This window comes from Onychostoma macrolepis, chromosome 09, assembly GCF_012432095.1.
Source record: "Onychostoma macrolepis isolate SWU-2019 chromosome 09, ASM1243209v1, whole genome shotgun sequence".
In the NCBI taxonomy this organism is placed as follows: domain Eukaryota; kingdom Metazoa; phylum Chordata; class Actinopteri; order Cypriniformes; family Cyprinidae; genus Onychostoma; species Onychostoma macrolepis.
In genome coordinates this window covers 36,564,764-36,579,606 of record NC_081163.1, presented here as the reverse complement: position 1 = coordinate 36,579,606, position 14,843 = coordinate 36,564,764, and the positions used below count along the sequence as shown (strand labels likewise).

General features: G+C 40.4%; 1 protein-coding gene across 1 annotated transcript; it reads right to left on the bottom strand.

The window, feature by feature from the left end:
• Window positions 1-503: 503 nt before the first annotated feature.
• On the bottom strand, window positions 504-14,391 carry aaas (achalasia, adrenocortical insufficiency, alacrimia). The gene is given in 18 exon segments (XM_058787311.1): window positions 504-935; window positions 1,208-1,272; window positions 1,275-1,291; window positions 1,403-1,484; window positions 2,976-3,043; window positions 3,240-3,312; window positions 3,920-4,010; window positions 4,141-4,201; window positions 4,425-4,549; window positions 6,105-6,225; window positions 8,293-8,436; window positions 9,263-9,361; window positions 9,488-9,534; window positions 9,612-9,703; window positions 9,781-9,836; window positions 12,053-12,180; window positions 14,047-14,152; window positions 14,254-14,391. Coding segments are annotated over 17 exon segments (1,518 nt in total). The 5' UTR covers window position 14,152; window positions 14,254-14,391; the 3' UTR covers window positions 504-791.
• Between the last annotated feature and the right edge of the window lie 452 nt (window positions 14,392-14,843).

The window sequence follows — 14,843 nt, the reverse complement described above, 5'->3', positions numbered from 1 at the left end:
ACTTTTAGTAATTTAGGGACAATGTAACAATATTGTATATCATTTATATTTTATTTGCAAACAGCAGCAAACGTACCACAGTTCAGATCCCAAGAAAATATATTTTATAAGTTAAAAATACATTACATTTAGGTTCGAAATTATTTTGTTAAACGTGGTTAATACATTGAATACCACACATTCATGCCAAATGATTGCTTATGAATAATGGCAGTGTTTACTTTATGGTGTTTATGTGTTAAGATACATTTTAGAGAGCATATTTCATCTCTCCTATCTGTTTGTGGTAAGGTCATTTTAAAATAAGAGTCCTGCTGTGCTTGGTTAAAATTAATAGTATTAATTTTACCATTACAAAAAAAAAAAAAAAAAGTTGTTATTGGTATTTTCGTTACTCAAACTGCATCTTGCATTTAATTCAATGTTTAAAATATACTGTGTGTTTATATTTTAAAACCTTATGTACATTTTGCATTCAAATAAATTAATTTTGCTTGTAAATGTCTCCTCCCATGTCTTTATTAAAAGAAAAACAAACTATTATTTCATTTCACCACTAAAGTACTTCACGAGCTCCTAAATGTTTCAAATTAGCACCACATGTGCTGCTTTGCAAAAACGCAAGCATCACTGCAGAACATCACTCCACATTATGTGGAATCCAAATAATGCAAAAACTTATATTTGTTTATCTTCAAATATACAAGCCACACAGTGTGCTGTAAAAGCGTTTATGACAGTAGAATGAGGGCTGTGCAGTTAAAGTCAGTGGTTGAGGGAAGTGAAGGTGTTCAGGAAAGTTGTTCAGTGTACAGTTTGTTTGAGGAATGCTCCGTCGAGTTGCTGGCGAGGGCTTGCTGCGGCGAGTCTCCTCCTAAAAGCCCAGCGCTGCTGAAGTAAAACGGCACGTGAGAGATGCGACCGTCAGACCAGCACTGCAACACACAGAGAGACTCAATTATACACCGTTTACACTGCAATCATTTTATATCAATCACAGCGTCAGGTCACTCAGCTGATCCCACATCCACCTACACTAACGAACAGAACACATCTTACAGAGTTACGCTGCCATTTCAGCTTTACTTCTGCTGCTCCTATCGTGTCACGCAGTGCTCAAAACCCTCCTCCATCCACAGCTGCACCGCTCATCTAGGCAGAGCGTTATAAGACCAGCGGGGTCATCTTCTCGTATCATGTGACTCACCACAGTAAGCAGAGCGCCGTGCTGGAAGTGCGGATGGAACTGCATGAATCTAGGCTCTGCTCCAGCTCTCCCATCACAAAACCACTACATGAGAGAAAGACACGTGGAGACCATTCAGAAAATGGACTCTGGAAAGTCCTGACAACAATAACACCGCTCCGTTTCCCAGCAGAGTTCATACAGAATCATACGCACCATGGCAGCAACTCAAAGACAGGACTGGAGCGTGTTTTGAAGACGGCTATGACCGACGGGTGATTAACCGCCTGCGAATCACCTGCGTGAAGAACAAACGATGAACCAAACAAGACAGGAATGCAAAAGACCAAGAGATTCTTCACAAGAAAACCTTACAGCAGTTTAGCATCATCATCTCTTAAGCGGTTTTCTTAAAATATTATAAACATTTGACATATCATGCAGAAGTTTTCAGAAAACAAAACAAAACCGTGATCTCATGGAGAGGAGCCTGAAAAACTCAGGTGACATTGAAAATAATTGTAAAAAATTTACCATATACTCAAATGTATTTAAGTTGCAAGGGAAATGTCATTACTGTTAGCTTAAAGGGGTCATCAGTTGATATGATTCTTTAGGGTCTCAAGTCTATAACATACTTTGGTTAAAATTTCTCGATGGTAGTGTAAGAAACACCTTTACCCGGTCAAAATCAGCTCTGTTCACTGCGAGCCGTTTCAGCGCATGTCTCTTTAAATGCTAATGAGCTCTGCTGACCCCGCCCCTCTCTTCTGTGGAGTGACGAGCTGTTCTCATGAGATTGTTTACTTTAGTCGCGGAACTTGCTAACTAGCACGTTATTAGGAAAGACGATTTGCAGAGATTCATAAAAGAACCTTATACTCACTTCTTCTGAAGCTGGATCACGAATGATTCGAGCGAACATGGATGCATTTAGGTAGATCGGGGGTGCATTCCCTTCTAAAACGAAAGTAACGTTAATCCTCTGCGTCTTCAGCGGCTCAGACGTCGGGAGTAAATGACGACTGCTATGTTCATCATTACATCTGACAACAAAACACCTCAATCTGCTCCGGCGGTGAAACAATGGCGGACTGATGACAGGTTACTCAGGGCGGGGCTAAGGTAAAACACTAGTGTCAATCAACAGTTGTGGGAGGGGCCTGTCTGTGTGACGTCACACAGCCAAGAATCTGAGATTAGCTCGATATGAGAGAGGAAACGATTTAACGAGATTTAAAAAAAAAAACACTGGGTGGATTTGTATCATTATAGGGTGCATGTTGCATCCGATGACCCCTTTAAAGCACCCTTTTCTTATTACTTAGTCCAGCAGTTGTTGACCAATGTGCTGTACATAATATCATAATCATAATATCATAACATTTGGCATGAACACTGCACATCTTCAACATGTTCCGGTTTCTGTATTCCTGTTAAGTATTGATTGTTCAAAAATGCTTTGTCAAGAAGTTCAGCATTTCATTCATTTTCTAGGTACAAATTCTGCTGCTAGATTTATCTCACACACTCACACACACACACACACACACACACACACACACCAGGGGAAAGAAAACCTGCTTCGTCAGCTGATGAACGACTGCTGTGTTTAAAATCATTTGCTACACATTCACGTTTGCTTCACTGCAGCCTTGCATGCTCTGGAGCTGTAAAGATGCTAAAGATAAAAGAGTGCTGATCTCAAAGTCAGTGTTTGTAGCGATGAGCCTGCTTCATCTTCCACAGGCAGCTGGATGCTGAGCGTTTACTGTGGGTCATGGCTTACCTCTCAGAAGCACAGCAAGTCTTTCACCTCTCGGATCCCATGAAAGAGAGCACACCTCTCCCCCGACACTGAGATTCAGACAGGAGAGAAGAGACACTCCAGCAGTAAAAACCAGAGAGTTTCAGTTGCTTGAATTATTTTCTACACGCCACATAACTCTGTAAACGCTCCCGACGAGGAAAGGGTGTAATTCATGTAAAGCGCTACAGTATTCTTTATGCACACAGGCTAATGAGACACGTGTGTAAGAAATGGCCGTCTTACGTGAGGTCTCCATCAGGTCCAGGGAAGGTGGTCTCGGAGAGATCAGCCACCACGCTGGCGGCTTTAGAACCACCTGCAACACCAGAGAACACTGTACCAGCCTGTGTGTGTATGAGGACACAATGCTTTCTAAGCCTTTACAATGTCATAAAACTCTTGATATGTCTTGATCTGACATGAACGTTACCTAGCTAGCTAACAGAGGAGCTATAAGCGTTCAGACTGAGAGCAGGGTCAGAGTTCATCTGTTTAGTGCAGCATCCACTGAAGCATCTTCAAACCTGGCTCGCCAAGATGCACTGCGACAAGTTTGATACTGATGCCAAATGACGCATCTTATAAGTGAGTGTGACGCACCACGTGGAAGTGCAGATTAAAAAATAACTCATATCTGGTTCTGTTCCACACACAATGTGACTTCAGAGGACTTGGAATATAGTGCATGAGTCATATACACTATTTATGACACTTATAAAACAGGCCTTGGTCCCCGTTCATTTTGTATTAAAAAAAGTTCTAGAACTTCTAATCAAATTTCATTGTGAATCAAATGGTACTAAACTGAACAGAGAAAATATGAGTTACGAGTCCAAGTGAATCATCATCTAGCCAAAGGTTCACCACAATAACGACTGACAAACAGAGACAGATAACTGGAGGACCGTATGTGTTGTTCATACCTGTGAGATCGGAGAAGGTGAGCGCATATATGACCTTCTCTCCCTGCATACTCAACAGCAGACAGCCACCGTCTGGGCTCCAGCAGGCCGACTGACAAACACAGGAAGAACACGGGCCACATCGTGAATCACTTCCTTTACATATATGAAGGATCCGGGTCATTCTCGTTACAGGTGTGGTGTGAACAGCCCTTTACACTCAGCTTCAGGAGTTTTCTTACCTGACAACTGCCTTTCAGACACGGCCATCTCTCACACGTCCACATGCGCGTCTCCCACACCCTACAACACACACACACACGTCTGAAACAGACAACCTAATGAATAGTATCTGCATATCAAACTTTAATCTATACTGAACACAATGAAATATTCAGTCAGATTAGGATGGTGATTTTTCAGAAGTACAACACCACACTGTAAGTATATATTAGCATCATCGGTTTGCTTTTGTGGTTTGGACTCTCTTGCACACTCGTGTTTCGAATGGATCACGTGACCTTACCTAAACAGAGCGGCTGGAGTAGCTGCCAGCAGTCGACTGCCGTCTGGAGACCATGAGAGATACGTGACGCCGCCGCCACCCACCCGCTGCAGCGGCACACCGCTCTCTGCTGCCACATCCCACACCTACAGCACACACACACACACACACACACACACACATATAAGACTGTCTCAAACCATAAAGCACTACATTCTTAAACCACCGTTATGGCATGCACCACAATTCAGAGTTTCATTTCACCATAAGACCACCGTTTTTCCTTCATAGCTAACATAGTCAGCGAGGTCGAGCAGTCTAAGACCACACTGACAACAGAAGTTCAAAGCCTAATTTAATCCTGCAAATAAATAAAGAGACTTCAGGTCTATTCACTCCAACTAAAGTTCAGCATGAAGTCTGTGATGTGGGAAAAATTATGTCTGCATTAACAGCCATTCATTCAAATGAAAATGTTTATCGCAACTGAATATTCATCTTGGCGAGAACAGCCCTGTACAGATGCAATATGGATGTTTTTTTTTGCAATTATGAACTTTGATTTTTCTGCAAGTACATCAAAAAACAAGCACTCTCACACGTGGTCTCAGATCTTTGGACCCCACTGAATAAATTATTGATTGAATTTAGTTATAAAATTGACAATTTAAAAGCGAAGACTTTGTTTCTGATCAAAAGTAACAAAGCTCATTGTGATTACTGCATGGTAGGTGCTCTAAAACAAACAAAAAAATTATATTTAGTGAGATTTTGTTCACAAATCAACAAAAAAACAGCACAGACAGAGATCTAAAAATCAATACTGGTCCATCAAAAATAAGTAGCAGTTAAATTAAATATTTGGGCCCGGTTGTTATTTAAACCCTTAACATGAATGCACCAGAGTTAGTTCCCTGTTTATTTCTGAGGTTTTTTTTCTTTAGAAAAACTGACATGTTGTGGTTGACGTATATCCAGATGACCCCAAACACACCGGGTGGTGCTACAGCAAGGTGCCATTTACACTTTATATCTGGAAACAATCTAAACATTGTTCGGATAATGCCAGCCTTTCTTCTTGGCTCACTCTGTTACTGTATTAAAGGTGCACTAAGCAATTTTTGTAAAACGCTTTTGACCTCCGTGTCAGACCACGTCCCAAAACACACTTGCAGCCAATCAGCAGTAAGGAGGCGTGTCTTATAGAGAGAGAAGAGAGAACTGGAAGATTAGGACCCGCGTAAATAACTCAAGGAGCGGGAAGGGCTTGAATCGAATGCATTGTTTCTTCTTGATCGGTGAGTTACGTTGATTTTGCATTGTTTCACACAACTTACCTGTGTTTTGTTTGAATATGCTTGTGTGTCATCTTCACTTGTTTCCGCGATCGTCGTTGTGTGGGGCGGAGATATGAAAATAGGGGCGAGGTCCTGTTGGGGTATGGGTGTGTTTGTGTTGATGCTTTCAAATATCAACATCGTTTGGCAAAAATCGCTTAGTGCACCTTTAAGTTGACAGCCGTCACTGCTCTTACACAGAATTACATCATTTCTCTGCGTCACACGCTTATCAGCACACAAATATATAGTGGTGATGATTTAATTATTAATATTGGAGTACCAACTTCACATAGATCTGTTTAGATGTCAAACAAATATATGTGTTTAAACTGAGCAGGAAGGCTTGAGATTTGGCGCTTACCATCATGGATGTGTCGACGGGAGATGCGGACACGAGCAGCGAGCCGGTGGGGGACCAAGCGATGGAGGTGATGGGAGAATGACCCGGATGAGACAAGACCTGCGCACAGCCGGACGACGGCCTGAGAGAGACAGACTCCGTCAGATCACTGTTCTGACTGACGCTTGTATATGCACAGATGTTGTAATTTCTGCTAGGAGGAAAAAGCTTTTGGTTTCTCTCCTGCGGCCACAAGAGGGCGCATTGAGCAAAATATTACTAATGCACGTTTCTTCAAAGCAATAAAATAACACCACTATCTTTGAAAAAAAGTGCATAATGTTTAAATATGTTTATAAACCATATAATTAAGTTACTTAAACAGTTAGAAACAAAACAACTTCATGTATGTATAGTTTAATACAAAAGGACTGAAAACCAAAATCACACTTTCTCATTTAAACACATGAGATGCAGAAAAAAACACCATAAAGTCTCGAGACATGTTTTTTAAAAGTTGAACTTACATTAATTTTACATGGCTTTTCGCAAATGCAACGGTGATAGATGTCCCTCTTGAAAATGTGATAAATGTGTTCTGTGTGAACGACTTGGTTTGAGTTTTGACACAAACAAGATCTTCTCCGCATTGTTCTCTTTTTACGCTATATTTTGAGTGAACAGCGCCGCATCCAGTGGCTTCAGCTGCATAAACTATGAAAAACACTAAAATGCAACGACACCTACATCATCGCATCTCGTGCGCCACTGATAATAAAGCTGCCTGACGCACACCTAACATTAGCATTTTTGCATTCAAATGTGGATTTTTATTTTAAAATTCGATGATTATTCGAAAATTCAATTGTTTTGCACTCAATATGCTTAACGTGTAAAACACAGAAACAAGAGGTGATGCTCTGCACCGTTCGCTGTCAGTTTCCAGGAAGAGACAAGAGTCTTTCTTATCGGAACCAGCAGCAATTAAGCTCACAATAAAAGCCAGCAGCACATAGAGAGCATCATGACTAAACAGGTTAGCCCATAAATCTGGTGCACAGAACTTGGAGAGACGTATGAATGAAGAGAGACTCAACACAGCGGATCACAGCGTTAAGCGGGATCTCAGCACTACACAGATGTTGCATGTTTAAAGAAATATTAACTTTAAGTGTATTGCTTCAGTCAGTGCATTTAAAACAGCTTCATTCAGTTTTGCAGTATTTTTAGTTAAGAGCAATGTGCGCCTCGGAGCGTTTACATAACGGTGTGAAATTTTACATTGGGTCAAAGATTAATATCATTTAAAAAAAAGATTTGAATTAAACCGTTACAATGTAATCTATAATATCACTTCCGATACCAATAGCCTAGCAAAAAGAATGGCAATGAATTACACAGATAGTAGCTTTAAAAACCAATAGAAAAGTCAAAGTTTGAATCAAAATGCATGCTTTGCAGAGACTACTTTGCAGCAAAAATGACCCCAGAGCAGCACCTAGTGTCCAAACAGCGGCACCCGCAGCGGTTTTTCTTTCTCAGGATTTCTCTCAGACGTCAGCATGCAAACACCACCAGTGCAAAAGTCTGAGCTATTCCTTCAACAAACTCTCCAATTTTAACAAACATGGCAAAGAGAAAAAGAGTTGATTCAGTTTTGCTAAATAGTTGTGTTATATTGTCTGGTTTAGAGTGAAGGCAGGGCTCCGGCATGTGTGGTCCAGACAGCACGCTTATATATATCTCCTATTTATTTAAAATATATATATATATATATATATATATATAACATTTGGCTCTAGATAAAAAAATAATAATAATAAAATTGAGTAACTCAAATATGAGTGGATTATTACAATAAAGGACTCTAAGCGCTTGTGGTGTGAACCGCTCTGTTGTGTTGATGCGGCAGGCTTTATTTAGAAACGGTAAGATAATGGTTATGTCTCGCGGTCCGGTTGGAACCAAGCCGAGGTCCGGACCTCGGTCCAGTATTTGAATATGCCTGCCCTAAACTCGCGCACACACACACACACACACACACACACACACACACACACACACACACACTGACGTATTCACTCGCTGCAGGCAAAACAACACATCAAACCCGGTCTGAGCGTGTGCGGCGTGATGATCTCCTCTACAGCTGCTTTGATTCAGTGTGCGGTGCAGTAACGTGACGGAGGGAAGCGGTGTTTAGCAGTACCTGGTGGAGAGGGAGGCGGGGTCCACGTGCCATATGAGCAGACAGGACTGACAGGCCACGGCCAGAGCAGAGCCACACAGAGGCTTCCACTGCAGAGCGCACACGGACCTCTGCCAGCGGTGCTTCAGCGTCGGCGTCGGAGAACTGCAGCAGAACACCGTTACTAACACATACTCAAACTGATCATTCATTTCAATTAACAGAAGTTACATCCAATTACACTTCTGGAAACCAGTACAGAGCTTCAACTGGTGCTCCTGCAGGAGCAGAAACATCGGAAGTAATGCAACAAAACTAGAAAACTCATTAGCAACCAAGCTGTCAGCAGCACATGATCAGGACCGCCGTTTTTCCGAACATCGGCACGACTGCAAGTGTGATTTCACACAACAGTGCATTCAGAAACTACTCAAATCCATTTTTTCGCATTTTGATTTTGTTTCAGCCTTATGCTAAAAATGCTTTAAATTATTTTTTAAATCAATCTACTTTATACACTCCATGCCACATTATGACAAAGCAAAAAAAAAAATGGATTTGTGATAACTTTGCACATTTTAAAAATAGTATGAGCTTTGAATATATATTTAGTAACTCAGTACTTAGTTGAAGCACCTTTGGCAAAAATTACTGCAATTTTCACATTCGCGTAATTTCCAACACTTTCGTGGACAGATGATTACAGGATTTTACCAGATTTTTAATGAGGCATTTGTAATTTCACTGAAATTGCAGCTTTATCAAAATGAAAGCCCACGGCTTTATCTTCTGTAAGTGAAGTTTACACAAAATAATTTTCTCTTCCTAAAAGCACCAGTGTGAATGTAACGCAGATTGAGACCACTAAAAAAAGGTTTGAGTTCAGTTTGAATTCCAGGCACAAGGTTAATGCAAAGACTTTTGATTTACAGTATAATATCTAACTTGTACTTTTTGATACGTCATGTAAGATGTGTGTCCACTGGAATACCTGTTAGATTTGTAAATCTTGATGGAGTCGTCCAGCAGAGCTACAGCAAACTTATCAGTGTGAGGATGCCAGGCGAAGCTCCTCAGAGCGCTGTCAGACCTGAAAACACCACATGAAACTGACATGAAGCTCAGGGATGATCTCCTGCGCTCAGTTTAGAAAGGTTTAGCCTCAGAAGCACAAACAGCGTAAATGTAGAAATGAAGAGCTGATAAAACGACGTACCAATCCAGCATCTGTGAAAACTCTGCCACCATCTCGTCACGGCTCAACTAGCGCACAGAAAGAAAGGCCGTCCATTATAACTGCAGCGTGACGCTGACAGGACTCGGTCTAAGCTCATACTCACAGTCAGATGTGGAAACAGAGAGCCGTGGAATGAAGAAGCCCATCTGAGCAGAGCCAGGACGCAGGCGGACCCCACGGCCAGGAACCTGGGCACTGAAACACAAGCAGACAGCGGCTGAAGGCGTCTGACAGCGAGCGCTGCGTGATTACAGCGAGTCAAAGAGCCATACCTTCCTCTGCGCTGTTAGTGATCTCATCCAGCAGACCGTACAGCCCCGCGTCACGCCTGAAACACACACACACACCAGTGCAGTCAACTCATCACAGCTGCTCGCAGGCCACCAAACACAACATCTGATCCTTTCAGCTCAAAGATGATCATATTACAAAGGTAACACTTTATTTTGATGCTCCCTTTCGAGCATTCAGTTGACTATAACTAACTTTGCACCTACATGTCCACTAACTCTCATTAGAGTACAAGCCGAATTCCGGAAATGTTGGGACATTTTTTAAATTTGAATAAAACGAAAACTAAAAGACTTTCAAATCACACGAACCAATATTTTATTCACAATAGAACAGAGAGCATAACAGTTTAAAATGGAGAAATCCTACACTTTTATCCACTAAATGAGCTTATTTCAAATTTGTTACGCCTGCTACAGGTTTCAAAAAAGTTGGCAACAATGGGCTGAAAAAGCAAGACATTTTTGAAAAGATTCAGCTGGGAGAACATCTAGCAACTAATTAAGTTAACTGACATCAGGTCTGTAACATGATTAGCTATAAAAGGGATGTCTTAGAGAAACAGAGTCTCTCAGAAGTAAAGATGGGCAGAGGCTCTTCAATCTGTGAAAGAGTGCGTAAAATGATTGTGGAATACTTTAAAAACAACGTTCCTCAACATAAAATTGCAAAGAGGTTTTAGAGCAACATATGCTCCCCTCCAGATGACGTGTATTTCAGCAGGATAAAGCAGCTATTACAACAGCATGGCTTCGTAGTAGAAGAGTCCGGGTGCTGAATTGGCCTGCGGTCCAGATCTCTCACCCGTAGAGAACATTTGGTGCATCTTTAAGTGAAAAATACATGAAAGACGACCACAAACTCTTCAGCAGCTGGAAACCTGTATCAGGCAAGAATGGGACCAAATTCCAACACCACAACTCCAGAAACTCATAACCTCGATGCCCAGACGTCTTCTAACTGTTTTGAAAAGAAGAGGAGATGCTATAAACATGCCCCGTCCCAACTGTTCTGAGACCTGCAGCAGGCGTCAACTTTGAAATGATCATTTAGTGGATAAGTGTAAAATTTCTCAGTTTAAACTTATGTTATCTATGTTCTACTGTGAATAAAATATTGGTTCGTGTGATTTAAAAGTCTTTTAGTTTTCATTTTATTCAAATAAAAAAAAAAAACGTCCCAACATTTCTGGAATTTGGGGTGTATTAGTAGACCGTCTGATCAATATCTGCTAATTGTGATGGCATCCCAACAGACATTCTGACAACAATTAACTTTGCGTGTACATATTGTCAGTGTTTCCCCTAGGCTCTCAGTTTAATTTTTTCTGCACTCTTTTTTTTTTTAAATGGTTAAATTGAATTAAAATCATCAAACTTAAACGACTTAACATCAATTTATTAAAAGTATTCACATTTTTCCAACCTTATGTTTTTATTGTTACCAAATTCTGTGTTTTAGCATGTCTAATTATTTGAAAGCATAAAAACAAGTTTCATTTATTCTTACAATAGCCTTATGATTTTTTCCCCTCAGAAATTCTGTGTTGTGCATTTACGTTTTTTTAAAGCATAAAACAAATTTTAATTTTTTTGGAAAATAAAGGGGATTTAATATTACAATTAAAACATTGAAGAAAGTGATTTTTATAATTTACATTTAGCAGATGCTTTTATCCAAAGCGACTTACAAATGAGGACAATAATAATTTTAGAAGCAGTAGAACTATTAGCCCCCCTAATATAACGGCAGGGGAAACACTGCATGTCAACTTATTCTAACCCTACCAGTCTAATACTCTACTAATACTAATGAGAGTAAGTAGATATGTAAGTGCAATGTTACTTATAGTCAGCAGAATGTGTTAAAGGGACCATCAAAATAAAGTCAAACCATTTAAAATACTCAAGAATATAAAACACGCATTTTGCATGTGATGCAATAGAACATAAAGTGCTATAATCAAAATGAGCAGCATTAATACATAATAAGCCATGATCTGCATCAGGAACAAACACTTGAGAAAGGATTCAATCCGGCAGGAAACACACCGAGATTTTTCTTCAACGGATTCCAATCTGACCACTTTATTTAGCACATAAATAAACACTTTTCAAATCAGCCATTGCTAAAAATGATCAGTGTTTTACTGTCGTGTCTAAACAGGGATGTTTTTAACACAACTGTGGCTGACAAACGCAGCACCGCCGGGCTAGTCATCGTGTAACGTAACGCAGAAGGACATGCTCTCACCAGGCTCCAGCGCTCCTCATCCACAGCGTGTCCCTCTGGTCCAGGAACACTGATTTACTGCTGCTCTCTGGACGACTGTGACCCTTCAGAGTGTCTCTGGTGAACTGAGGACTGGGCAGATCACACGGCTGCAAACACACCACACCAGCGGTTACACAACAGACGCCGCGCCAGCTTCTGTGGCGAGACCAATTATATTAGGTTTTTAAAACTTATTACAGCTAAAAACGGTCTCTGTGCTTGACGCGGTTAACTGTATATATATATAAAAAAAAACAGTTCTCTCACAGGGTTACAAGCAGCACAATCTAACAAAACACGGTTTAAGGATAAAGGGTTTTGGCAGAGAGAACATGTCGGAGAATCTCCTAATATTAAAAACTTGTGTCATCCTGCAGTGTCCTCTTCTACAGTAGATATAAACAATCTGCTGTTATTTATTTTTCCAGCATTGGGGCTAATTTCATGGAGTTTATTCATTCAGATCCCATGTGTTATTAACACAGGAACAAAATATTGAGGTCTGCCGATAATGCATCTTTTGCAGCAGAATCTGCTTCCAGTGCCCAGGTACCCAACAAAACCAGATATTAAAATTATGATCCTCTAGTTTGTAAAACAAATCCTTATATGTATATTATATGTGATCATTTTTAAGGGATAACATTGCACCTGTAATTAAAAGAAAATTTCTCTGCTCCATAGACTTTATATAGTCCAAAGCCAAAATGATAGCATTATATATATATATATATATATATATATATATATTTGTTTTGTTTTTTGTTTTTTTCAGAAGAGAATCGAGGATAAGTTACTAAAGTACAAATAAATTCTAGAAAAATTTTTTATTTATTAATTTTTTTAAATATGTAAAACATTACTGTAGCAATGTTGCGTTGTTCACAACATTATTCATTATTGTGTTAACTTCATCTTAGTTAAACTGCGATATATAAACCAGCTTAATATAACCATGCAAAAAAAAAAAAAGGGAAAAAGTGTGAAATCAAAGGGAAATCTACGCTAGTGTCAAGCTGTCATAAACACTGACTGTAACACACTGGAGAAATGAATGAAGAGTTAACTTTCCTCAAAAGGAGGTTTGTGTGTCTCAGATGTGTTTGACAGACACTCGTCACGAGCTCAAGCCCGGATCAGTCGGTGTGAACATGACATGAGATGCTTAAGACTGGCATAAAGTTGGACGGTCGATATTCGCATATTTAGGGACCGTCTCTAAAGTTACATGCGATATTACTACACACTTTTCTAACTTCAATAGCATGCGAGCAGAATGACTTACAGTCACAACACAAACTGTAAACTGTTCATCTAGGTGTCAACTATAATGCACACCTTTTACATTTTTCATATTAAAATAAACTGTAAATCATTTTGAGCCCATTCGGTACTGAAAAAATAGAGTTTAACAAATGATTTACAGTAGATTTATATAAAAAATAAATACAAATAAAAATGTAAAAGGTGTGCATTATAGGTTACACCTAGATGAACACTTTGTGTTATGACTGTAAGCCTTTCTCCTCAAATGCTATTGAGCTTTAAATGATGGCATATTTTACATTTGAGCCCATTCAGTACTGAACAAAATAGCATTTTTACATTGATTTACTATTTTAATAAATATCAAACATGTAAAAGCGGTGCATTATAGTTGACACCTAGATGTACAGATGTTTTCATGACTGTAAGCCTTTCTCCTCAAATGCTACTGAAGTTAGAAAGTGTACGTTATACTAATATCGCATGTAACTTCAGAGACCTTTAGGTCCCTAAACAAGCGAATATCGAACGTCAAGCCAACGTTATGCCGGTGATGTTCGTGATTTTAGAGACCTGAGGAGATGTTGCGAGTTAAACTGAGTGGGTTTGTCTAGTGGTCAGATCTGGAGCCGCAGGTCCGGCTGTTCTGGACAGTAATGTATGACCTGAGCTGATGGTGTAGGGGTTATAAGAGGAGTTCTCCAGACCTGAACGTGTTCTCCGGGACGAAGCGCTGACAGAAGCTCGTTGTTGCGCTCGAACAGCGTCTGTGCAGCCGTTACCGGCGCCGGGAACACACCGAGAGAACACATCCTACACACAACACACACAGACTTCACAAACACGCGTGACCCGCGGAAACACGGGAGTTAAACAGCGCTTTAACTTGACGAGCGCGCTGTTGCGTTCCTCACCTTCTGATCGGATCCGCGCGCGCGCCTTCCTCCAACGGAAGCCCCGACAAACACCGCGGGAGAATACAAACGCGCTTTCAGAATAAAAGTCTTCTTCTTCTTCGTCTTATGAGCTTTGCGGCGGACTCGACGCATCAGAGGCGCACTGCTGCCCTCTTCAGTGCATTTGAAGAACTCCGCTTAGTGCGTTATTACGTAAAGACCGGCTCGGTGTAAAACGTTAATAATTACAGCTTTTGTTGTTTCATAGTCGAGCTTAGAATGTGTAACTCCAGATTCCAGCAGCTCAGAAAACAAGAGGTTTGTTGCTGTGCGATGAATAACGCATTAATACATGCTTCACAGTATCTGCCGTCTGGACCTTGCCAAAAACCATTGCCTTCCCATAATTCAGTGCGCAGTGCAGTCTCAACCTTCCTCCCCAGTCTTATGTTTGATGTGTTTTAATGTTGGCTGTGGTGAAAAATAACATCTGTCTTTGTTCACCTCTTCCCATTCTTTCTGCCATAATTTTGTTATTTTTGAAAATAATAATCGGCTTCTTCATCGCCCCTGTATCTCTATATGTGCTGGAATCCCACTGTATTCCT